At 36.4% G+C, this 25,186-nt stretch overlaps 1 protein-coding gene across 1 annotated transcript; it reads left to right on the top strand.

Moving 5' to 3' along the window:
• Positions 1–11,652: 11,652 nt before the first annotated feature.
• Positions 11,653–13,527, top strand: LOC121249450. Its single transcript, XM_041148160.1, has 4 exons — positions 11,653–12,039; positions 12,234–12,986; positions 13,104–13,337; positions 13,495–13,527. The coding sequence occupies exons 1-4, from the start codon at positions 11,653–11,655 to the stop codon at positions 13,525–13,527; spliced, it is 1,407 nt and encodes a 468-aa protein (XP_041004094.1).
• The last annotated feature ends 11,659 nt before the right edge of the window (positions 13,528–25,186 follow it).

The raw sequence follows: 25,186 nt of genomic DNA, 5'->3' as shown, positions 1-25,186 counted from the left end.
TCTTCTAAATTATCATTTCTTATAAATTATATAATTCAAACAGAAGAAAAAAAAACCATTAGTTTAAATAATGATTATGAATCGTTACAACTATTAACAAAAGAAGTAATTAAACATCACAAAGAACAAAAATATTCTTTCATACATATTGGACTAGTACAAGTAGCTATAAAACTACTCACTAGAAGTGGATTAAACACCTCAGCATTACTCTATGTAAGAGACGGAAGACACCATAATTTTCATAATTCATTACTTGGAATGATAGAATCAAGCTTGTTCCAAGGACCAGTTTATTTTAATTATTATCTCAATTATTCTCTTTCATTATTTGATGCTAATATTTTACATGCTTTAACATTAAATATTAAAACAAACGGTTATCAGATAATGAAAGGATCACACCCTTTAACAGTAGTTAATAAGATCCATTATAAACTAATGAAAACAATATCAGAATCACAAGCTCTTATTACCAGTCCAAAAGGATATACATTATTATTACAATCCAGTACACAAAACTCTAGTGTACAAATTTATAAACAAATCAATTGGAATCAAATCACTCTCCCTAATGAATGACAATTAGAGAATATTACTCCATTACCTAAGGTAGAAAATAATTCTAAAGATGATCTTGAATATATAGATCAGAAAACGGACAGAACAGTCCAAATATCATTTCAACCTTTTAGAAGATCTTTTTCACATTATTATTCTCCACCACCCCTTAGTTATCATATACCCAGATCTGTTCTTACATCAATCTCTCGAAATAAATTCTAAAATTTTGACACCAGATCTTTTGACACTAGATCCCAGAGTCTTAACACACAAATTCGAAGAATTATTCCTGAAAATATTATTGATACACCAGTATAAACCGTTAGCCATCCTGGCAAAGCATCCACCTCCCATAACCCTGAAAAGGAACCTTCTTCTCCAACATATTCACAAATAGTTGGAGATGATGCTCAAATATATACCCTGAATAAAGAATAATTGAAAATTAATAAAGAATATCTCAAATAAGATTATATGAAGGAAGAAAATAGTTACAAAAGATTAGCATTTTTCTCAACTTTTACAAAAATAGAAAGAGATTATATTCAAGAAAAATATTACGAGTATTTAGAAAAAATACAGATTAATATAACTTTCTTTACATAGTTTGAGATCTATAAATCAAACCAATTATCTACAATAAACAGGACTACTAACCAATGGATTAAAGGAGAGAATAATCAAATTGTCTATGAAGAATACTCCATTTTGAAGTCATCAAGTTTAATCAGAGAAATACTCAAATTTTGACTTCAGCAAACGTTCGAACATGACTCAGAATGACGTTAGAACGTTTTGTGCATATAAGTCCAAAACTGAAACAGGAAACGTCATTCTCAGAATTAAACCGTTATCTCTCCACCGTGCACGCTGGCATCAAACCCCGCCACAGCCGTCACAAAAAAGCAAGCATCCCTCTTTTGTCCTCTTACATTTTTTTTTTAAGATTTAGTAGGATTTTGCGCAAACCGAACATTAGTGGTGGCCAGATTTTCAACTTTATTTTTCGACCACCACAGGTTGCCATTGGCCAAATGGACACCGTCGAAAAGTTTCTTGAAGTGTATATTTCATTTCTATGGTAGCATCTGGCCACTTAGAACCCAACATATGTGATTTTCGAGAATGGTTGTGTCAACTCAACAATTCTGTGTCGAAACGTTCAAACGTACGACATTTTAATTACATAGTCGTTATGCCTTCCACGTTCGAATGTATATTTTGTACATTTGAACATTACTTTTCGATACATTTACGTTCAAACGTACTACTTTTTAATTTATCCACTGTCTTGCCTTCAACGTTGTAGAAGTCAATATTTTACGTTCAAACATAAATATTTAGTAACGTTCAAACATAAAAAACATACGTTTGAACTGGAAGGCATAACGTTCGAACGTAACACATTTCAAATTTCTTATCCGTTATGCCTCAGAATGACGTTCGAACGTGTATATTATATTATGTTCGAACGTTAATATTATTTTTATCTAAAGAACGTGCATCTTTCTTTAGATAAAACTTTCGAACATCAAGTTATATTATGTTCAAAGGTTAATGCAGAGCAGTTTAAAATTAATACGAAATATGCATCAATAGTACTAATAATTTTTTTTACTTTTCTAATTTTAGGAAATGGTTCATCCTTTATATACTAGGAAACAGGGGAGGGAATGAGCCACTGAGGACACTGCTCGGATCAGGGCTTGTACTGTTATGGTGGAGCGAGAGGTCCTGATCAATGAGTTCGATGAGCTCAGATGGGAGAAGACGAACCTCAGCGATGTGAGATGTGTTCATAGTAAAAGTTGGGAAAATATTTGCACATTGAGGGGGAAGGTATACTCCTCAATGGTTCAGAAGTTCTATATGGGGATGTGCTCCATGTCTCAGGACGCATCATCTCACACCATGACTGTACGTGGTGTTTTGTTTGAGATTTCACCAAATGTGATTTCCGAGCTCCTCGGGATTCATCGAGTAGTTGAGACATCGACTATAGTTGACTCTCAGATTGGCGACACAGCCGTAGTTCGCACATCTACATCTACACACTACACACTCGATGCAGATGTAGGAACTTTTGCATCATCTACTGGACCATTTACCAGAGATACAGACTGGTCAGAGGCAGAGGATACTGACCATGAGGCTCAAGATGATGACCAAGACGAGGATTTCTACATCATCACTGAGAGACTACACGCAGATCGAGAGGAAAAACGCCTTCAACCAAATACATTTGCTACCTTTCTTCCGTATGTTGCAACTTATTATTGCAACAAACCTGCATCCTATGGCACATAAGACCATATTTAGTCAGACTCAAACACAGTTTTTGATACGAGTGGCACGTGAAGATCCCATCGATTTGCCACTACGCATTTTTGAGAGGATCCGTTACAAGGCGAGCATCCTCTCCACGGACAACCTCCCATACGGTGTCATCATCAGCCGGCTATTACTTGCTCGGAGAGTGCCACTCTAGCAGGAGGAGCGGGTCACAGATCATATGAGCCCCCTCGACATGAGAGCGCGTCGACGTAGCATTGGACAGGCAAGGGGGTATCCTCGACGTCAGCCACCCCTGTAGCGGATCTAGTTCCTTCGACGCAGCTCGGGCCAGGTGTGGGGAGTAGTAGTTAGCAGCCGACAAGTACATCTGCGGGAGATGCGCGGCCTGCTTGGGTTGATGCAGTGATCTCACAGTTGACTGCACATATCGATCGACTAATCGTGGCTGTAGAGGAGTCTGTCGCCAAGATAGCCCATCGTGTGATATCCTCAACGAGAAGGTTGATAGCTTGACTGAGGAGATATGGAGTACGAATTTCGTGAACAACGCGTTCGTCGGAGTATTGTTCACAAAATTCTATCATATTTTATATTTTACTTTTAATATATATAAGGAATAATATTATTTAATATATCTATTTTTTTTTAATTTCAATTTTTTTAATCTTTTTAAATGTTAGATTTTCCAACTTTAATACTAAATCACTGCACTTCAAATATATATAAACATAAATATATATTTATATATTATTTATATATATAAATATATAATTATATTTTACAAATTGTGTGTATATAAATATATATTACAATTTTTTAGACTTGTTCACAAATTATGCACTATAAAAATCACATAATTTCTAAATTAGAGTCATATTTAATTTTAATTTACAATTAACATTCCAACGTTACTTACTAACGTTCAAACGTTGGCATCAAAATATTTCATGTTCGCACGTAAGTAGTCATAGTGTTCAAACGTATATGTGACGTTCGAACATAAATTTGCTCTCCGTTAGAACGTAAAAAAAAAAATTAAGAAAAAAAAAACTCATTTGTCTTTAGTGACGGTTTCCAGAAACTGTCACAGAAAATGCTTTTTAGTGACGGTTTGGAGACTATCACAATTTCTCAACCGTCACTAAAAAGCAATTATGTTGTAGTGTTATCAACTGTCTTGGAAACTTGTAGGAAATATAATAATAAGTCTATGCAAGCTTTCCGTCTTGCAGAAAATGAACGGAGAATTATCTTGAAGAAATAGGAGCTTTTATTGTTATTGCATTGCACAGTCTCTCCAACCTCATGATGTGATGGAGAATTTTGGCATATAATTATTAGGCTGATTCTTTAAGTGAGTCGGGAGGGAAGAGCTTGGCATATAATTATTAAGCTGATTCTTTAAGTGAATCGGGAGGGAAAAGCTTGGCATATAATTATTAAGCTGATTCTTTAAGAGCTTGGCAACATCATTTAAAAGTTATAAATGAAATCGTACGAAACTAAGCTTTCATATGATATCATTATGCGTGTAGAGCGATTAATCTGACTGTCTTATTAGACCGATCCCTAGACATCGCGTTGTTGATTTGAGACAATTAATGTTTGCAGGAATCGATAAAAACTCGATAACTAAAAAAAATGACTAGGTGCAAGTTCAAATCATCTAACTGGGGAACAACAATGTGCAAGCAGTTATTGAGGAGGGCTCCAGTGATTGTGGAAGCTGTTATTTCTATTGGTTTTCTCTCAAGTTTCTTCGTATAAGCTCTTGAGGAGAAAGTTTGTGCCTTCACTTTTGGGTGGTAGGCGGAGTGTTTTTTAGTCTGTATTTGTCTATTTTTCTTTCGATTTGTTATCATCTGTCAACATGGCTGAGGATTTTATTTCACATTGGAATAAACTAAGCCTTACAACAGTTGAAAGGGAGGGAGTTGTTGTCTTGGAAAATGATGTGGAACAAACTATTAGAAATGGTCAATTCTGTCTTGTGGGGAAGATTATGTTTGAGAGGGAAATTAATCGTGAAGTCTTCAAGTTAACGATGCTTAAAGTCTGGAAAGTTGGTGTTGTCATTCGTATTGTTGAAGTGGGTCCAAATTTATTTCTTTTGGAATTCAGTTCTGAACCTGATATGCAGCGAATATGGGATGGTCAGCCATGGCTCTTTGATCAAAATCTAATTTGTTTTAAGTTCTTTGATGGACTTATTCCGCCCACTAAACTTGTATTCTCTCATGCCTACCTTTGGGTGCAACTGCATCACATACCTCTTGGATGTATGAATTACAATGTGGCTTCCAGAATTAGCAGATTAATTGGGAATCTGATTCATGTGGAGATTGATGAACATGGAACTGGGGGGGGGCAATACATGCGGGTTCTTGTTGAGATTGATCTCTTCAAACCCTTACAAGAGGTACGATGTTATCACTGAAGGAACATCAAGTTTTTGTGCATTTTAAGTATGAAAGATTGCCTCGATTCTTCTCTTCTTGTGGTGTTATTTTGCATGGCAGTGTTGGTTGCTTGTCTAAGACAGATGGCACTTCCTCCATGCAATATGGTACATGGATGCGCGCTGCATCCACTGCTACTAGAGGAGGGGTGGGTAAGTTCATTGCTGGTTCTTCATGTCTATCTGCATCCTCTGATTCAACCAACCATTTCTCTGTTGGTTCTCCTTCTGGTAACAGTATTGATAGTTATGAGATAGTTGGGGATGTGGATGACATGGGACATTCTAAGAAGATTATAGAAGATGTGTTGATTGGCTGCCCATCTGTGATTACCAGTTTTGTAACTGCAACTGCCCCAATTGTTCTAACTGCCACAACTGCCACCACCACAATGCTTGATCCTGCACTGCATTCTGTGATCCTTTATCAATCAATTGATGAATCTCCTGATAAAGTCCTCATTACTGATGATGGGGTTGGTACTGTTAGAGTGGAGGCCTCTGAATATGACGACCCCTCTAGTCCATCTCACTCACTGCTTCATCTGAAGAATAAGGTCAGAAAAGGTAAAGCTAAGGCTTCTTTGAATTCTGATATTTTCTTGGCTACTAGAAAGAGGAAGTTCTTGCCTTTTGGTGGCTGTTCTACTAAGGACAAAATGACTTTTAAAAGAAAATTGAGGAATGTGAAATCATTGGCGGAGGCTATTTCTCAGCCCCGCCAAGAGAAATGAGGCTTTTCAGTTGGAACTGTCGAGGGCTTGGCAACCCTCGGACAATTCACGACCTTAACCTCATTGTTAAGGATAAAAAGCCAGATATCTTATTTCTTATGGAAACTAGATTACGTAAGTGTAAGATGGATTGTTTGAAGTATTTGTTTGGTTTTACTAATATGTTTATGGTTGAGGGATTTGGTCGTGGTGGGGGATTAGCTTTGCTTTGGAAGTCAGATTGTGGTGTAGAGATTCAAAGCTATTCTCAAAGACATATTAATTGTTGGGTTGACAGCATATCTCCTAAAGCCCCATGGATGCTCACTTGTTTCTATGGTCATCCCATTACTGAAAAAAGAATAGAGGGTTATAACATTTTAAGGCATCTCAATTCTCTGAATTCTGGTATGTGGCTTTGTATTGGTGATTTCAACGAGATCCTTTTTCAAGGTGATAAGGAGGGGGGTATAGTATGAAGTGAGAAACAGATTGCCCTCTTTAAGAATGTTTTAAATGATTGTCAACTTCATAAGGAGATTCACATGGTCTAACAACAGGTCAGACTCTTCTTTCACTAAGGAGAAATTGGATAGGGCAGTGGCATCTTCTGCTTGGTGTGAGGAATTTGGAATGGTTGATTTGAGAATTCAACCTTTTGTCTCTTCTGATCATTGCCCCCTTCTCATGACTTTTCTTAATACCCATGAGTCCTCTCGTTCATTGAAAAGGCCAATCAGATTTGAGGCCAGATGGGCTTCTTATGAGGACTATAGTACTGCTATTAAATTTGCTTACTTGCAAGCTGGTGGAGTCTCTGATAATCTGGTTTCTCTGAGCAGTAAACTAGCTTGTTGCATGAACTCTTTAAGAAGGTGGGCTTACTCAAAAGATCCAGTCTCTGATCAGGTCCTTAGGGAGAAGATGAGCCAACTTGAAAGGATGCAGACTACTCTCACAACAACTTCAGTACTAGAAGTCAGTAAATTGCAGAAAGAGATTTCTATTCTTCAAGAATCCTTGAATTTAAAATGGAAACAAATGGCCAAAGTTCATTGGTTACAGAATGGGGATAAAAACACTAAATTTTTCCATTTGATTGCTAGCCAAAGACAAAGAAGGAATAAAATTGTAAAAGCGGAAGATGAGGATGGTGTTAAGTGTAGTACTGCATCAGAGATTGGTCTTGCTTTTACTCGCTTTTTTCAAAACCTGTTTACTTCCTCTGATCCTTCTCAAATTGATGTTTGCCTTCATAATTGGACACCTAAAGTATCTCCTACTATGAATGAGGATTTACTTCAAGCCTTTACAGTGGAAGAGGTTAAGACTGCAGTTTTTCAAATGGGATCTTTCAAAGCCCCTGGACCAGATGGTTATAGTGCATGCTTCTATCAAGATAATTGGGAGGTGGTGGGGAATGGGGTTTGTCATACGATTCTGTCATTTCTTAACTCTCATGCATGTATAGGAGCCATTAATCACACTTACCTGGTTTTAATTCCCAAGTCCAAAAGTCCAAAGACTGTTTCTGAGTATAGACCCATAAGCTTATGTAATGTCACCTATAAGATTATTACAAAGATGCTTACAAACAGATTGAAAACCATTATGCCTTTACTTATTTCACCAAACCAGTGTGCTTTTGTGCCTGGTAGGCAGATTATTGACAACATCACTGTTGCCTATGAAACTCTCCACACCATGAATACAAACCTCCATGGTCAAGAGGGTTTTATGACTTTGAAATTAGATATGAGTAAGGCTTATGACAGAGTGGAATGGGGGTTCATTCAAGCTGTTTTGTTAAAATTGGGATTCAATGACAAATGGGTGGGATTGATCATGTCATGTATTTCTACCTCTTTATTTTCTATTTTGGTTAATGGTGTTCGTCAACAGAGCTTCAAACTAGGCAGGGGCCTTAGGCAAGGTTGTCCTTTATCCCCATATCTTTTTATTCTTTGTGCTGAAGCCTTGAGTTCCCAATTGTATGCTACAGAACAACAAAAGGTCTTAACTGGTGTACCTATTGCTCGAGGCCAAATCAAATTAAATCATCTGCTCTTTGCAGATGACAGCCTCTTATTTTGTAAAGCTAACATGCAGGAGTGGGTCCACCTGAATCATATTCTTAGTGTGTATGAAGCTGCATCTGGCCAAAAGCTTAACAAAGATAAGACTTCATTATTCTTCAGCAGAAACACAAGAGCAGCAACAAAGAAACACATTATGGAGGTAGCTGGGTTACTGACCTCTACTAATCTGGACAGGTATTTGGGTCTTCCTTCTATTGTGGGGAAATAAAAAACAAGGGCATTCAATGAAATTATAGAAAGGGTCATTATGAGGCTTGATAACTGGAAGAATAAGTTCCTTTCAAAAGCAGGGAAGGAGATTCTTATTAAGGCAGTATTGCAGTCACTGCCCACCTATAGTTTGAGTGTTTTTCTGCTACCAAGAGTTCTTTACAAGAAGTTACATTCAGCTTTTGCACGATTCTGGTGGGGTTATAAGGAAAATCAGTCTAAAATTCACTGGTCAAGATGGGAATCCTTGTGTACAGGGAAATCTTGTGGTGGTTTGGGGTTCAGAGATCTACATAGCTTCAATATAGCCCTTTTAACAAAACATATATGGAGGTTAAAAATGTTTCTTGACTCTTTGCCAAGCAGGATTCTTAAAGCTAATTACTTCCCAAATACAGACTTTTCACATGCTGCTTTAGGTCCAAGGCCTTCTTATTTATGGAGAAGTATGTTTCATTCTATTCCTCTGATTGAAAAAGATAGTATGTGGAGAGTGGGTGATGGTACTCAGGTCAGAATATGGAAGGACAAATGGTTGCAGAGAGACTCTACATGCAAGATTCAATCTCCTGTGTCTATACTACATGAGAATGTTGTGGTTGCTGATCTCATTGATACCAACACGGGGTGGTGGAACATGAATCTTCTCCAAACAGTTTTTCAAGAGGAAGATGTGAAGGAGATATTGAAGCTGCCTATCAGTATTATGCCTTCTGCTGATAAGTTGATATGGAAAGGGACTTTGTCTAGCAAATTTTTAGTAAGAAGTGCTTATCACTTACATAAGCAACTCCAAGCAAGAATTAAGGGTGAATCTCTACTAATGGAGCACATGGGGTGCTATGGAAGAAAATTTGGGCTTTACAAACAACTAATGATGTTAAAGAGTTTATTTGGAGTGCTTGCACAGATTCACTTCCCACTCGAGTTAATTTGTGTAAGAGAAAAGTGATTACTGATTCCTGTTGTCCCATTTGCATGTTGGAAGATGAAACACCAGCCCATATCTTAGGGACATGTCCCTCTGCAAAAGATGTATGGATTCTGTGCTCTAAGCCTATTCAAAAGGCTAACTTTCATGCAACCTCTTTCTTCTATGTTTTTGAATATCTGGTTAATAGATTACCAATGCAAGATCTTGTGTTATTTGCCACCATAGCTCGTTTGTTTTGGTTTAGAAGAAACACAGTAATCCATGATGGGCCTTTTCAATCTGCTAATATGCTTCATGGAAACGCAGTCAAGGCTGTTGAAGAGTACTGCAATGCAAGCTTAAAGCCAGCAAGGTTAGTCACTCAGAATCCTTTGTGTTTTACTCGATGGGAAGCACCACCATCACATTGGGTGAAAGTTAATTGGGATGTAGCAATAAGATCTGCTCTTAACAAGATTGGTGTTGGTGTGGTTATAAGGGATGCTAAGGGTTCTGTTTTGGCAAGTTTAATGCAACCAAAGTTTTATTGCACAGATCCTGTGCTGGCAGAAGCAAAAGGCTTACTCAATGCTGTGTTCTTTTGTCAAGAGTTAGGACTTGACTCTGTCATCTTTGAAGGAGATTCTTGTCAAGTTGTTAATGCAGTTCAGGGGTGTAATTCTTCTGTTGGAAGTCTGCAGTGTATTATCTCAGATATCCTAAAGCTTTTGAGTACTGCTCATTGAAAAATTCAGTATGTGAAGAGGGACTCGAATGGTGTTGCTCATCGACTTGCTCAAGTTGTAGTGACTTTAGATCATGAGTTGATTTTCAAAAAAAAAACAAATCATCTAACTGGGAGGTGTAGAATCAGAATCACATGCCTCTCTTTCTTTTGCAAAATTCTTTCATGTTTATCTGATTGTGGCCCATGCATGCTTCTTTTGTCTTTTACTCATATCACATAACATTTATATTATATAATTCTTTATCATTGTTTTTATCTTATTCTAAATGTAATTTTAATCACTGGTATTCTATTTAGTCGTGTAATTAAAGCTAGTATGTTGATGTTATTAACTAATTAGAATTAGTAATCAAATTATAACGATCAAAATAGTATTATATCAAATTTATTTATTTTTATCATGGGCTAACAATTGCATCCTTTTGATTTTATTCTAATTACAATCTTTATAATTAATTGTTACTTATTTGACTATCAATTCAAGATTTTATGATAAGAGGTTACAAATTTTTGCATATCTTCTATGCATAACGAATAGTTAAATTTACGAGTCCTGAGAGATTTGAATTTAGATCTTCTATGCATGATTAGTTTTACTAGGCTCACATCAAGTCATATCCATATATAATGACTTGACTTGAGTACTATATAAATCAATGATCACTTCAAACACGAGCAAACATGCATATACATTATCTCCAATGAATAAAACATGATGTAAGAAAGAAAATGATTCAATTAATTAAAATAATAATGCAAAGTACTTCTATTGCTTTTCAGAGCAATTCTCTAAAGTTCTTCCACTTGTTTTCAAAATTAACTTGGCGACAAACTAAATCTTGAAAGATCTTACCGACAAGTTGTCTGTAGAGGATCATATCTTGACTACCCTACTGTGTTTATAGTACAGATTTATCGGGGATTCGCCCATCGTGATAACACCAAGATCCACAGTCTCCATGGTTTACTCAGAATTAATGCTGGATTTCTTTACTGTTTTCCAACCAAATGCTGCACGATCTTGTGTAAAGAAATATCTAGAAGTTCTTTATTGAATGGTAGATCAATGGCTGTTTGGAAGTAATTTAGAACTTGTTATTCCTTATTTGCACTTAATGAAGCCTATCACCATTTGCACTTAACTTTCTCTTGTAGTTTCTTCTAGTTGGGAAATTTGTCCACTAATTGTACGTTAATAATGCATGCATTCGTACACGGAGTTTTCAATGAAGATGTCTACATGGTCCAACACTCAAACATGTTTGGCATCTCCATAGAGTTCTATGTCTCAAACTGTTGGAATATACAAGAGCAAATTAAAGCATTAGAGTTAAAGTCACGTGAAGCCAAACTCAGAAGATGAGAAAGTTGTTATATGACAGTTAAATTAGTTAAAGTTCGTTAAAGTCAGATGACTTACATTGCCAATTCATGTATAGAAATAGTAGTGATGTACAGCATTTCAATTCAAGCAATTCAATACAATTTCAATGAGAAATCACATTGATTTTCTCCAAGAATTCTTTCTCAAAGCTCTAGTTCTCTGTTTCAGATTCACATATTTTACATGGTATCAGAGAGTATCAAACTTCCGCTGTTTTCTTGATCCTTCTTTACCTTTCTTTATCTTTCTTGCTATTTTTTTTCCTGCTATGGAATCTCCTGCCAATATGGAATCTTCTGTCAATATGGTAAAATCTTCTGCTTCATCTCAAATGAATCCATCTGATGATTCATCAAGCCCTTACTATCTGCAACCCAGTGACAACCCTGGAGCTCTTCTTGTTTCTAAAATTTTCAATGGTGCGAATTATGTTGCTTGGAGTAGATCAATCTCGATTGCTCTTACTGTAAAGAACAAGCTTGCCTTTGTTGATGGAAGTCTGCCTCAACCCAGTCCTGACAACACTAAACTTCAAGTTGCTTGGCTGCGAGCAAACAACCTTGTTTTATCTTGGTTGATGAATTCAATTGCAAAAGAGATTCGGGGAAGTCTTCTCTATTTCAATACTACTTTTGATATTTGGGATGAACTAAAGGTTAGGTACCTTCGAAGTGATGGCCCACGAGTTTTTACATTAGAGAAATCTTTAAGCTCTATTTCTCAAGGTTCAAACTCAATCACTGAATATTTTAGTGATTTCAAAACTTTATGGGATGAATACATTAGCTATCGCCCCTTCCTAAGTGTACTTGTGGAATCATGAATACTTGTACTTGTGCCATCTTAAAGAATCTTGCCGATCGCCAACAAGCTGACTATGTGATGAAGTTCTTGGTTGGTTTACATGACTCTTATTCAGCCATTCGAAGTCAACTACTTCTTTCTCCTTTACCATCAATGGGGAAGGTCTTTTCTTTGTTGTTGCAAGAAAAAAGTCAAAGATCTTTAACAAATGCAGTAGGGCTTCCTCTTGATTCTCATGCTATGGCTGCTGCACAACCACCCAGACAAATTTTTTCCAATGCCTCTAAGTTCATCAAACTCAAAGGAAAACCTGATGTTACTTGTTCCCATTGTGGATTCTCTGGACACCTTGCAGACAAGTGTTTTCAGATCATAGGTTATCCACCAGGGTGGAAAGGCCCTCGAGGAAAAAGATTCAATTCAACAAGATTGCCCAATGCAAACAATGCATCTTCTTTGGAGCAAAACTCAAACATCCCAAACATAGCTTTTTCTCAAGAACAAATACATAATCTGATCACTCTTGCTAATAGCTTGTCTACTTCACCTATTAATCCTAATCATGCAGTTAATATTGCCTCCACATCAGGTAATCACTTCACCTCATGCTTGGCTGCTGATTCTTTGAACAATAATTCTCCTTGGATACTTGATACTGGAGCAACATATCATATGATCTGTTCTCCTCAATTTTTCACTTCAATAAAATTACCCACCAAACCCTCTTCAGTCCAATTACCAAATGGTCAATCTGTTCCTATTAGTTTTACAGGGACTGTCAAACTCTCTTCTGATTTGGTGCTACATAATGCTCTCTACATCCCTTCTTTTCATATCAATCTTATCTCTGCTTCAAGATTGACTAAAGAAAACTCTATTGCTTTGTTTCTTTTTCAATCTAAATGTGTCTTGCAGGATCTCAACAAATGGAAGATGATTGGTCTAGCTGAAGTTAGAGCTGGCCTATACCACCTCATTAATTTTCCTACTAACACACAGAAGGGATTACCTGACTCAAACAACTCCTTTTCGGCCAACACATCTACCATCAGTCCTGACATATGGCATTCTCGGTTGGGACATCTTTCTCCTGCCAGATTGAAAATCATTAGTTCCATTGATTCTTCTGTAAAATCATCTCACAAGCATGTTTGTGAGATTTGTCCTCTAGCTCGACAAAAGAAACTATCTTTTCCTGTATCACAAAATAATGCAAATAAAGCTTTCCAATTAGTGCATTGTGACATTTGAGGTCCATTCTCAACCATTTCTCATTCTGGTTACAGATTCTTTCTTACAATTGTAGATGCCCATACACGTTTCACTTGGCTTTATCTGATGAAAACAAAATTAGAAACTAGATCCTTACTTATCAACTTCATTGCTTATGTTCAAACTCAATTTAATACCCAAATCCAAACACTTAGAACAGATAATGGCCAAGAATTCAACATGCCTACTCTTTATCAAAAATATGGCATGATTCATCAACTATCTTGTGTAGAAACTCCTGAGCAAAATGGCAGAGTTGAAAGAAAACACCAGCACTTGTTAAACGTAGCTAGAGCCCTCCTTTTTCAATCGAAATTACCTTTATCATATTGGAGTGAGTGTGTGTTAACTGCCACACATCTCATTAATCGAATTCCCTCACCTGTGCTAGAAAACAATACACCTTATGCCCTTTTTTTTCAAAAACCACCTGCATAGAACTATCTCAAAGTTTTTGGTTGCTTGTGCTTTGCTAGCACTATCCAAAACATTGGAGGAAAATTTCAACCTAGAGCCTCAAAATGTTTGTTCCTTGGTTATCCACCTAATATCAAAGGATATAAGGTGCTTGATCTTCTTACTCTTAAAATTTTTGTTTCTAGAAATGTTACATTTCATGAATCTGTCTTTCCTTCCATACCAAACACCAATCACATACCTTTTGTATTTCCTGATTTTCCTTCACTATATGACTTCTCAGTACCTTCCATTTCATCTTCTGATATTGTTGTACCTTCCATTTCATCTTCTGATATTACAGTACCTCCCATTTTATCTTCTGAAACAACAGTACCTCATATCTCACCCTTATCTCAAATTGCACACCTCTTGAAATTCATGAATCAGATTACATACCTTCTCAGATTACAACACCTTCCAATTCATCTCCTGAAATTACAGCACCTCTCATTTCCCAAATTAACCATGAACCTATAAATACTAGAAGATCTGAGAGAGTAAGGAATCCTCCTCCATATTTGCAGAATTTTTATTGTGGTAATATGGTCAAGCCTGCTTCAACATCTCAGGCATTTTTCAATTGTTGTCTTCCTTCTCCTGGTAAGCCATATTCTATTGCACATTTTCTTTCCACTACCAAGTTGTCTCCTAAACATAGAGCTTTTTCTTTTGCTTTATCTTCTACTTTCGAACCTAAGACTTTCAAACAAGCTAGCTCACATCCTCAATGGCAAACTGCCATGTCAGATGAGATTAAAGCTCTTGAATTAAATAAAACTTGGGAACTTGCAATTCTGCCTCCAAATAAGACTGCAATAGGATGTAAGTGGGTTTATCGTGTTAAATACAAAGTTGATGGCACAATTGAAAGATACAAGGCTAGATTGGTGGCAAAGGGGTACACTCAACAAGAAGGCCTTGATTTTTTTGATACATTCTCCCCAGTGGCTAAGATGACAACAGTACGCACTTTATTATCAATTGCTGCCATTGAGCATTGGCATTTACATCAACTTGATGTAAACAATGTTTTCCTCCATGGAGACTTGAATGAAGAGGTATACATGCAGCTGCCACCAAGGTACTCCTCACCAACTGATCCTAGAGTTTGCAAACTCAAAAAGAGTCTATATGGTCTCAAACAGGCCTCAAGACAGTGGTTTTCTAAACTGTCATCCTCCTTGCTTCAGTTTGGTTTCACACAAGCAAAGTCTGATTCCTCTTTATTCATCAGACACAATTTAACCAGTTTTGTGGCACTTTTGATCTATGTTGATGATGACATCATAGCATCTGATAATCTTGATGAAATAGCTACTGTTAAACAGTTTTTGCATGACTCTTTTACAATAAAAGATTTGGGGGAACTAAAATATTTTTTGGGGATTGAAGTGGCCAGATCAGCCAAAGGCATTTCTTTGTGCCAACACAAGTATGCTTTGGACATCTTGCAAGACAATGGATTTTCAGGATGCAAACCTGTAGCTTTTGCTATGGAATCTACCTTAAAGCTTAGTGCTAATGATTCATCTGCTCCTCTGCCAGATCCTGCATTATATAGAAGACTTGTTGGTCGTCTATTGTACCATACTATAACAAGACCTGACTTATCTTACTCAGTTCAAGCATTAAGCCAATTCATGGCTAATCCTAGTACCAAGCACCTTCAAGCTGCTGAGAGGGTCCTTAGGTACATCAAAGCAACACCAGGTCAGGGCATTTTTCTATCTACAGATTCTCCTTTTCACTTAAAAGCCTATTCAGACAGTGACTGGGGTGGATATATTGACACTAGAAGAAGTATCACTGGCTTCACAGTTTTTATTGGAAACTCTCTCATCTCATGGAAGTCAAAGAAACAACCAACTGTTAGTCGATTCTCAGCTGAGTGTGAATATAGAGCTCTAGCCTCTACCACATGTGAACTTCAATGGTTAATCTATCTACTGGCTGACTTGCACATTCCCCATCTACAAGTTGTTTTGCTCTATACTGACAGCAAACCAGCTTCTAAGATTGCATCAAATCCTGTTCAACATGAAAGGACAAAACACATCCAGCTAGATTGCCATCTGGTTAGAGAAAAATTGCAAGAAGGACTGATCAAAATCATTCATATCCCCTCTAAACATCAACTGGCAGACATACTGACTAAACCACTTGGCTCTTTAAATTTTCATCATTTGATCCGCAAGATGGGAATGATCAATATCCATTTCCCTCTTGAGGGGGGGTGTTGGAATATACAAGAGCAAATTAAAGCATTAGAGTTAAAGTCACGTGAAGCCAAACTCAAAAGATGAGAAAGTGGTTATATGACAGTTAAATTAGTTAAAGTTAGTTAAAGTCAGATGGCTTACATTGCCAATTCGTGTATATAAATAGTAGTGATGTACATCATTTCAATTCAAGCAATTCGATACAATTTCAATGAGAAATCACATTGATTTTCTCCAATAATTCTTTCTCAAAGCTCTAGTTCTCTGTTTCTGATTCACATATTTTACATAAACAAACCCAATAGACTCCTTGCACTAATTGGCTGGCCTAAAGGCGACATACGAATCTTACACTTCTATTTTTATATTCAACAATGATCCGACTTCACTTTTCTCTTAGTTTATTTTGGTGACATCCTTGTCATAGTGCAAGTCCTCTTCTATTTTTGCAGTCATTTAGTCACTACAAACGAAACTCGCACATAAAGACCCTGGGTGCTTTAGTTTTTTCCTTGGTGTTGAGGTTTTATATGTTTTGGTTTGACTTTTTCTTTCTTAAAAATGATACATTTGATAATTACTACTAAATACCAATATGAACTAAACAAAACCAACCATCACTTCTCTTATGTCATTCACCACCTCCCAATTTCAATTTTCTAGTGATGCATTTTAGGATCCAACACTTTACCAATCTGTTGTAAGCTCTCTACAATATCCAGCATTTATATATGCGCATTGATAGATAATTTGTTGTAAGCAAAGTTTCTTAATACCTTCTTTTTGTTTCTTAATACCTCACTCAGACCACTGTCAATCATTGGAGTGCTATGAACACATTTTGTAATACACGAAAACTACAATGAACCATTGTCTTCTTCTTATAAAATTTCATCCTTTGCCATCCAAGCATTTTTCAATTTATGACCGGCACTGATCAGTTGGTGGATACTGCCTCTTTCAAGCATATTTTTTCATGTAGCTCCCTCAAGCAACATACTATCTCTAAATTCACCAATCCAAATGCAAGGCCATTGTTAATGCATCAAAGACCCTGATCTGGATTTTCTCTTTACTCAGTGAACTATGCATCTCTTCTCCACCTTCACTGATACTTTGGTGCGATATCATTTGTGTTAAATGTCTTGCATCCAATCTTCTTTTTCACGAACAAACAACACATATCGAGATCGATGTTCACTCTATGCCATGTGAACCAGTTGCTTCTGAATCTTTGTTTGTTCAATTTATTTCTTCCCATGACCAAGTAGCCGATATCTTCACAAAAGCTCTTCCTATTGCCTAATCTCCATTGCTGAACCATAGTACTCTCAATGTCTAAGAAGTACCCTAGCAAATGCAAGGAAGCATCACTACAACACAATTGCTGAAAAAAAGCCTTTTCTGTGACGGTTTCTGGAAACCGTCACTAAAGACAGATGAAAGACATATGAGACTTTCTTTTACGTTCCAACGTATGAGAAATTTACATTCGAACGTCATATATACATTCGAACATTGTGGCTACTTACATGCAAACGTGAAATGTTTTGGCACCAACGTTCGAATGTTAATTGTAAATTTAAATTAAATATGACTCTAATTTAAAAATTATGTGATTTTTATAGTGCATAATTTGTGAACAAGTCTAAAAAATTAACTTGTATATATTTATATATACACAATTTGTAATATATAAATATATATTTATGGTTATATATATTTGAAGTGCAGTGATTTAGTATTAAAGTTAGAAAATATAACATTAAAGAAGATTGAGAATTGAAATTAAAAAACCATAGAAATATTAAATAATAATTCCTTTACATATATTAAAAACAAAATACAAAATATGATAGAATTTTGTAAACAACACTCAGATGATAGGGTTGATCGCGAAGTTCGTACTCTGTACCTCCTCAGTCAAGGTATCAACCTTGTCGTTGAGGATACCTACACAATGGGCTACCTTGGCAACTGACGCCTCTATAGCCGCGAGCGATCAATCGATTTTATAATCGATATGCGCAGTCAGCTGTGAGATCACCGCATCAACCAAAGCAGGCCTCTCATCTCCCGTAGATGAACTCGCCTGCTGCTGACTACTACTCCCCACATGACCTGGCTTAGGCTACGTAGGAGGAACTAGATCCTCTACAGGGGTGGTTGACGTCCCCTTGCCTGTCCAATGGTATGTCGATGCGTGGTCATGTCAAGGGGGTTCATCTAATCTTTGACCCGTTCCTCCGGCTGGGTTGGCACTCTTCGAGCAAGTAATAGCCGGCTGATCAGGACACCGTATGAGAGATTATCCGTGGAGACGATGCTCGCCTCGTAACGGATCCTCTAGAAAATGTGCAGTGGCAAATCTATGGGATCTCTACGTGCCACTCATATAAAAGATTGTGCCCGAAGCTGACTAAATGTGGTTTTATGTGCCACATGATCTACGTTTGTTGCAACAATAAGGTGCAATATGCGAAAGAAAGGTAGCATATGGTTTTGGTTGAAGGCGTTCTTCCTCTCGATCTGCATGCGGTCCCTCTTGGTGAAGATATAGAAATCCTCGTTTCGGTCATCATCCTAAGCCTCGAGGCCAGTATCCTCGGCCACTGACCGGTCTGCATCTCTGGCTGATGCTGGCTTAAATGGGTGACCAATAGATAATGCAGAAGTGCCTACATCCTCAAGGAGTGTAGCGTGTGCAGATGTCTCAACTCCTCGACGAATCCCGAGGTGCTCGGCGATGACATATGGTAAAATCTCAATAGAAACATCGCGTACAGTCACGGTGTGAGAGGATGCATCCTGAGGCATGTTACACATCCCCATATAAAACTCCTGAACCATTGAGGGGTATACATTCCCCTCAATGTGCAGATATTTCCCCAACCTTTAATGACGAAAACATCTCTAAGGTTCGTCTACTCCCATATAAGTTCGTCAAACTCATTAATCAGGACCTCTCGCTCTACCATAACAGTACGAGCCCCGATACGAGCAGTGTCCTGAGTGGCTCCTTCCCTCCCTCGTTTCCTAGTATGCAGAGGATGAGTCATATCCTGAAAATAGAAAAGGAAAAAAAAAATTATTTACATTGATACATTTTTTGTATTAATTTTAAGCTGCTCTGGATTAACATTCGAACATAGTAAAAGAAACGTTCGAACATTCATATAAAACATTCAGACATGTATCCTTTATGTTCGCATAACATACACGTTTGAACGTAAGAAGTAAAGAAATTTAAATGACTTACGTTTAGACGTTTATGTTATACGTTCAAACGTATGGGTTTTACGTGCAAACGTAAAGGATGCCAAACGTTGAAGCATAAATAAATTTAAAAAGTAGTACGTTCGGACGTTTTATTAAATGTTTGGACGTAAATATTACAAAAAATAACGTCTGAATGTAAGACAATACACTTTCAAACGTAGAAGCCTTAATGGCTATGTAATTGAGACGTCATATGTTCGAATGTCTTGGTGAAACGTTCGAACATTATGACACAGAATGGCTGAGTTGACTCAGCCATTATTGAAATCTCGGAAATCAATCTACAAGGTTCTATATGTCGAAATGTCACAGTAGAAATGAAGTATACACTTCAAGAAACTTTTCTACGATGACTATTTGGCCAATGGCAAGCCGTGGTGGCCGGAAAATGAAGTTGAAAATTCTTGGCCTGTTTTAAACAAAACCGAACCTAAATCTCAAATAAAATTCATGTTAGAGGTTAAAAGATGGATGCCTACCTTTTAGTGACGGTTGTGACGGAGTTTGACGGTGGCAGCGTCAGAGGAGTGGCGGCATGCAAACAGGAATAAAGTTAGATAACGGTGAAAATGACGTTTCACCGTTCTGTGTTGAGCTTATATACACGAAACATTTGAACATAATTCTTAGTACGTTCAAACATTTTTCGATTGATTTTCCAAAATATTGGAAAATATTATTTTATATTATTAATATATGTTATATATTATAATGTATACTATAACATATGCATTATTGGAAAGATATCATAGTTTAACCGTTTTAAGCAAACCTTTCAAATTTTATTTGATTGCTCTTGTGAACGATATGGTTCAAAAGAAAATCGTGATAAGCGTAAAGCATATTATGCAAAATTTTGCGTCTGGTACCAAAGACAGCGGAATGAAGACAGCGAAATGAAGAGAAGCAAAGTAAATCAAAGTATGCACAAATTAATATAGGCGGTTAAACCGAGCATATGCATGTATGCATGAAAATTAATATAACAAAATAATTGCATAAAATTATACCTTAGTAAAATTAATTAGAAGGTTTGAAACAGGTAGTACAAATTTGTACTTACAGGGAGAAGCAAGTGAAATATGTGAGAGCAGGAGGAGGATGGTAAGGATATAAGGCAGAAAATGAGCTCTGCCTAATTCCGAAGCAAGGTTCTCATTTTATAGATCAAGGAGTTCCTATTTACAATAGTAAAACAACCCATGAGTGAACAGTCTTATGAACTGTTTAATCACGTGAAACAATGAGTCATCATTATCATTATGTCTCTGGCAATTCTGTTTTCGGCATAAGGTGACAAAATAACTTTCGGCATACTGTATGAGGAATCTGCTTTCAGTCATAAAGTAATAAGACAAAAGAGCCAGTCTTTCAGACGGCCGTCTTTGTCGGTAGAGCATGTGGTTTCATTCATCTTCAGATAATTTCGAAGTATCTGGAGAATCATGTCCAAAAATATTACTATAGAGATCAGCATTAATTGAAGCCTCTGATGATGCCTCTGAATTATTGTTATCTTCTTCAGAATTATCATTTTCGAGTGACTTCTTTAGCAAGTGAATTAAATCTTTTTTATTCAGTCCTTCCAGGAGATTCTTCTGTTTGGACTTTGAGGATTTCTTAGTAGAGGATGAGTTGGTAGCCTTTCCTCTCTTGGAAGTAGTTGGTGAAGCAGGGGCCTGTTCTGTGGGTATCCAATTGAAACAACAGAACCATATGTGATTGCTGGAAATTCTTCTTTGTTCTGCAAATCAGGTGCAGTTTGAGGAAAATTTCTGATCACATATTCAATAATCTGCTGGGTATAGGGGAACCTATCCCACCATGTCTATCATAGTTCCACTTCATGATCTATGGTACTTTGTACCATTTGCAAAAATGGAGACAATAAAGAAGTTTAGACATGTGTCGGTCCAGTTTAGAGCAAATAGCATTTGAGAAGCATTTGAAGGCTCTCAGGAGCTCGTCAGGAAAGTTCTCTGGAATGGATCCAAATTGGTTCCACTATTGGAGAAACCAAAAAGGCAGTTTTCCTTTGAACCTCTTATCAAAATTTAGAAACTAAGAATGACTCATATCTGGTACCTGAAAAAACATGAACCTGTTCGAAGTAGTAATATAGTCATAATAATTGTAAGCAGTGTCTATATTGGCGAGTCTTTTGGGAGTGAAAGGGTTTGTACCCCAGTCTTCTTCTGTGAAAACCCAGAAAATATAGGCACTGTGGTAAATCAACTTGGTTTTATCAGTCTTGTCATAAATGAGTTTTATGACAATTGAATCAGTTTGGACTAGGATGCTGGAATAGAATTGGAGATTCTTAGAGGAATGCTCCAGTATCCAATGAAATCCTGGGGGAAAATAAGATGAAGCAATTTTGAATGGATCTGTTTGGTCAGATCTATTCAGTTCTATGTAAAACAGGTAGGTAGGGTAAGCTTTTTTAATGTACTCAGTTTTTCTTTTTGGGAGGAAATACTGGGACGAAGCAGTCTTTGATGCAATTGCTTTGGCATAGGGGTCAAAGGCAGTAGAAACTGTTGAAGCAAAAGTAGCAGGTTGAAAATTTTACCAAGAGGGGTAAACCTATTGGCAATTTGCAAAATAGTTGAAACAGGGTTTGAAGCAGGTTCATTCTTGATAGTTTTCCTATCAGAAATGGGGGGTGGAGCAGCAGTTTATTTTTCTTTTCCCTTTTTCTTGCTCATGGTTTGGTGTCTGCAAGAATTCACGGGTGAGAAAATAAGAAATGGAAATATTAGTGCCTTTGATAAATTCAATATCAAAATCAAAAACACTCAAAATAGCTTGCCATCGTGCAAAAATATGTTTTGATGCAATGTTTCTAACATCATTTTCTAATACATACTTAGCACTTTTGCAATCAATTCTCAATAGAAATTTCTTATTGAGTAAATCACTTTGAGATTTGGAAATGCATAGTACTATAGATAATATTTCTTTCTTAATAGTACTATAATTTTCTTGTGCAGGATTCCAGGCTCCAGAATGGAAGCGAACAATCTGTTTGGAAGAGTCTGGCGAAACAATTTGTTTCAGAATGCTGCCATAACCAATGTTAGAGGCATCTGTTTCAACAATTAGAATCAGAAGTAAGGATACCAAGGCACGGAAAAGTCTTGACATGTGTTTTGATTTTCCTTACTAGAGCAGTATGAGTTTCTAACCAAGGGGGAGGATTTTGTAGAAGCCTTTTGAACAAAGGTCGACACTGTTTTCTCATATCTTGGTAGAAATCAGAAATATAATTGAGAGATCCTAAAAATCTCTACAATTGTTTTTTGTCAGTAATGACATCAGGAAATTTATCAGCAAATTCAATGGCCCTTTGGATGGGTCTGATTTTGCCTTCAGAGATATCATAACCAAGGACTCTAATCTTGGTTTGGAATAATTTGATCTTTTTCGCAGAAATAACAAGACTATTTAATCTAATGATGTCAAGAAACGAATTCAAATGTTTCCAATGTTCATCAATAGATTTGGAAAAAATAAGGACATCATCAATGTAAACTATGGTGAAATGGGTGAACGAATTGAAAATGTTGTTCATGATATTTTGGAATTCACTAGGGGCATTTTTTAGGCCAAAAGGCATCACATTCCACTCGTAGTGACCAAAAGGGGTATTGAAGACTGTCTTATACCTATCTCACTCAGCTATCTGGATTTGCCAGAATCCTAATTTAGGTCAAATTTAGAGAAGACAACTGCATTACTCAGCCTAAGAATCAAGTCATTTTTGTTGGGAATAGGGTACCTAATCCATTCTAAGACTTGGTTTAGTGGCTTATAATTGATAACTAGACGAGGGGTTCATCTTTCTAACTCAACATTTTTTTGGACATAGAAGGCAGCACAAGACAAAGGGGACTTGCTATCCCTAATTATCCCTTTTTTCTTAAGATCTGCAATTTCGATTTGGCGAAAAGCTAAAGTCTGACTATTCATTTGAATAGGCCAGGCTTTAGTTGGAATATCTTTTTCATTAAAATCTTTGATATGTGGAAGAGTAACGACGTGTTTCTTCCGATACCAGAAAGCATTGGGTAAATCAGAACAAACTTCTGAAATCAGTCGTTTGTTAAAATCATCAATCTTTGAAATCAATAAATCATTGGATAATTGTTATGAAACCTTTCTGTATTTGATTTCCTGTTGGAGGAAATTCAAATGTTTGGTTTTTGCAGAAAGTAAAGATTTCAGTCCTTTATCCATGTCAATCTCAAAACGTGAATCAAATTTAAATTTAACTTTTTGACCAAAAGGGTTGGTAGTAATACCATCTTTTTCAGTCAAAAAATGATATAAAGAAGAAATAAAAGAGATTCCTAGGATTACTTTGTTAGACATGTTTCTGAACAAAACAGAAAGAATTTTAAAACAAATATTATCTTGGAAAATATGAGCATTGTTGAGCTCATAATTGATCTTCATCTGAGATCCATTTGCCGAAAATAATCGTCTAGTAGATTTCTCAAAGTATTTGTCAGGGATTAACCCTTTTTTAATGCAATTCAAGTCTGATCCAGAATCAATCATAGCAACTACAGATAATTGAAAATCTCGAGAAACAACAATGGTAACCCGTGAAAACCATTTAGGAGGAATAGTATGTCGGATCAAACATATCTAATTGTTACCAGTTTTTTTCATTTTGACTGGAATCAGATTCATTTGATTGCTCATTGTCAGAGGAATATCTTGATAAAGTTATTTGTCAATTTTCAATCATAAAAATTTCTGTTTCAAGGTTTCATTTTCAGATTTGAGATTGTTAATCTCAGTTATGTGATTTCCTTTTTGACAGAATTTATTTCATGTTGTAAATCAGAAATGGAAACATCTTTGGGATTTTTCTTTTGAAATCTTTCCAAAGTATCTTGAAAACTAATCATTTGCTTAGAAGTCTCTGGTTCTTGGCGAACCATTGTCTTCTTAAGTTTCAGAAGATATTCTTCTTTGAACTCAGGATTTGTAATTTGTGAAATTAGAGTTAGTAAAAGATTTTCTTGTTCTTCAGCTTTGGTTAAACCATTGATGGTTTTACTCAAATTTTTGCAACAAGAATCATTGCAATTGCAACCAAACTTTATACCAAATGAATCTTGAGATTCAGTTTCTGAGTGATACTCTGAATCACTAGTACTGATTTCTTGGATATCAGATGATGAAGAGGATCCTATTTCTAGGAGTCGAAACAGTTCTTCTTCATCATTGCTATCAATATTTAATTGGTTAAGCTTCTTTTTCAACTTATTGGGCTTCTTGGGACATTCATCAGCAAAATGCACATATTTGCCACAGTTGAAACATTTTTCTTTTGAAGAATTTTGAAAATTCTTTTTCTTAGAAAATGATTTTTTGGATTTTTTCTTATAAAAATCATCATAGGGTTTTCTCCTTACACCACCATGAGGTTTAGAAGGTTTAGAATATTTATGCTTTCTTTTAGATGGAGCAATAGAAGGAATGCCAAATTGTTCACAAAAGGTTCCCATTTCATATTTGACTTTCTCGCTATTTCTCATCTGTTCACAAAACATTCTTTGATCATTGCACATACTGATACCAAGTTTTTTTATTATACTGAAAATATCACCATATGTGTAATTTTCATAATTAAGAAATCCCGAGATATCAGTAAGTTCTTCCTTCACTTTGTAAGCAAACAAACGAGGTAGACCATCAATAAATTTCTCCTTCCAGTAAGGCTTCTGGCTATCATCTCGAAGCATTACTCTAGAA

Source organism: Juglans microcarpa x Juglans regia, chromosome 2D (assembly GCF_004785595.1).
Source record: "Juglans microcarpa x Juglans regia isolate MS1-56 chromosome 2D, Jm3101_v1.0, whole genome shotgun sequence".
Taxonomy (NCBI): domain Eukaryota; kingdom Viridiplantae; phylum Streptophyta; class Magnoliopsida; order Fagales; family Juglandaceae; genus Juglans; species Juglans microcarpa x Juglans regia.
The sequence above is the reverse complement of the archived record's forward strand: the minus strand, read 5'-3'. Positions and strand labels throughout refer to the sequence as shown.

Coding starts and splice junctions, on each gene's coding strand:
- LOC121249450 (XM_041148160.1), top strand. CDS start 11,653: ATGGAATCTCCTGCCAATATGGAATCTTCTGTCAATATGGTAAAATCT. Junction 12,040..12,233: donor ATATTTGGGATGAACTAAAG/GTTAGGTACCTT, acceptor GCCATCTTAAAG/AATCTTGCCGATCGCCAACA. Junction 12,987..13,103: donor TCAAACTCTCTTCTGATTTG/GTGCTACATAAT, acceptor TGTGTCTTGCAG/GATCTCAACAAATGGAAGAT.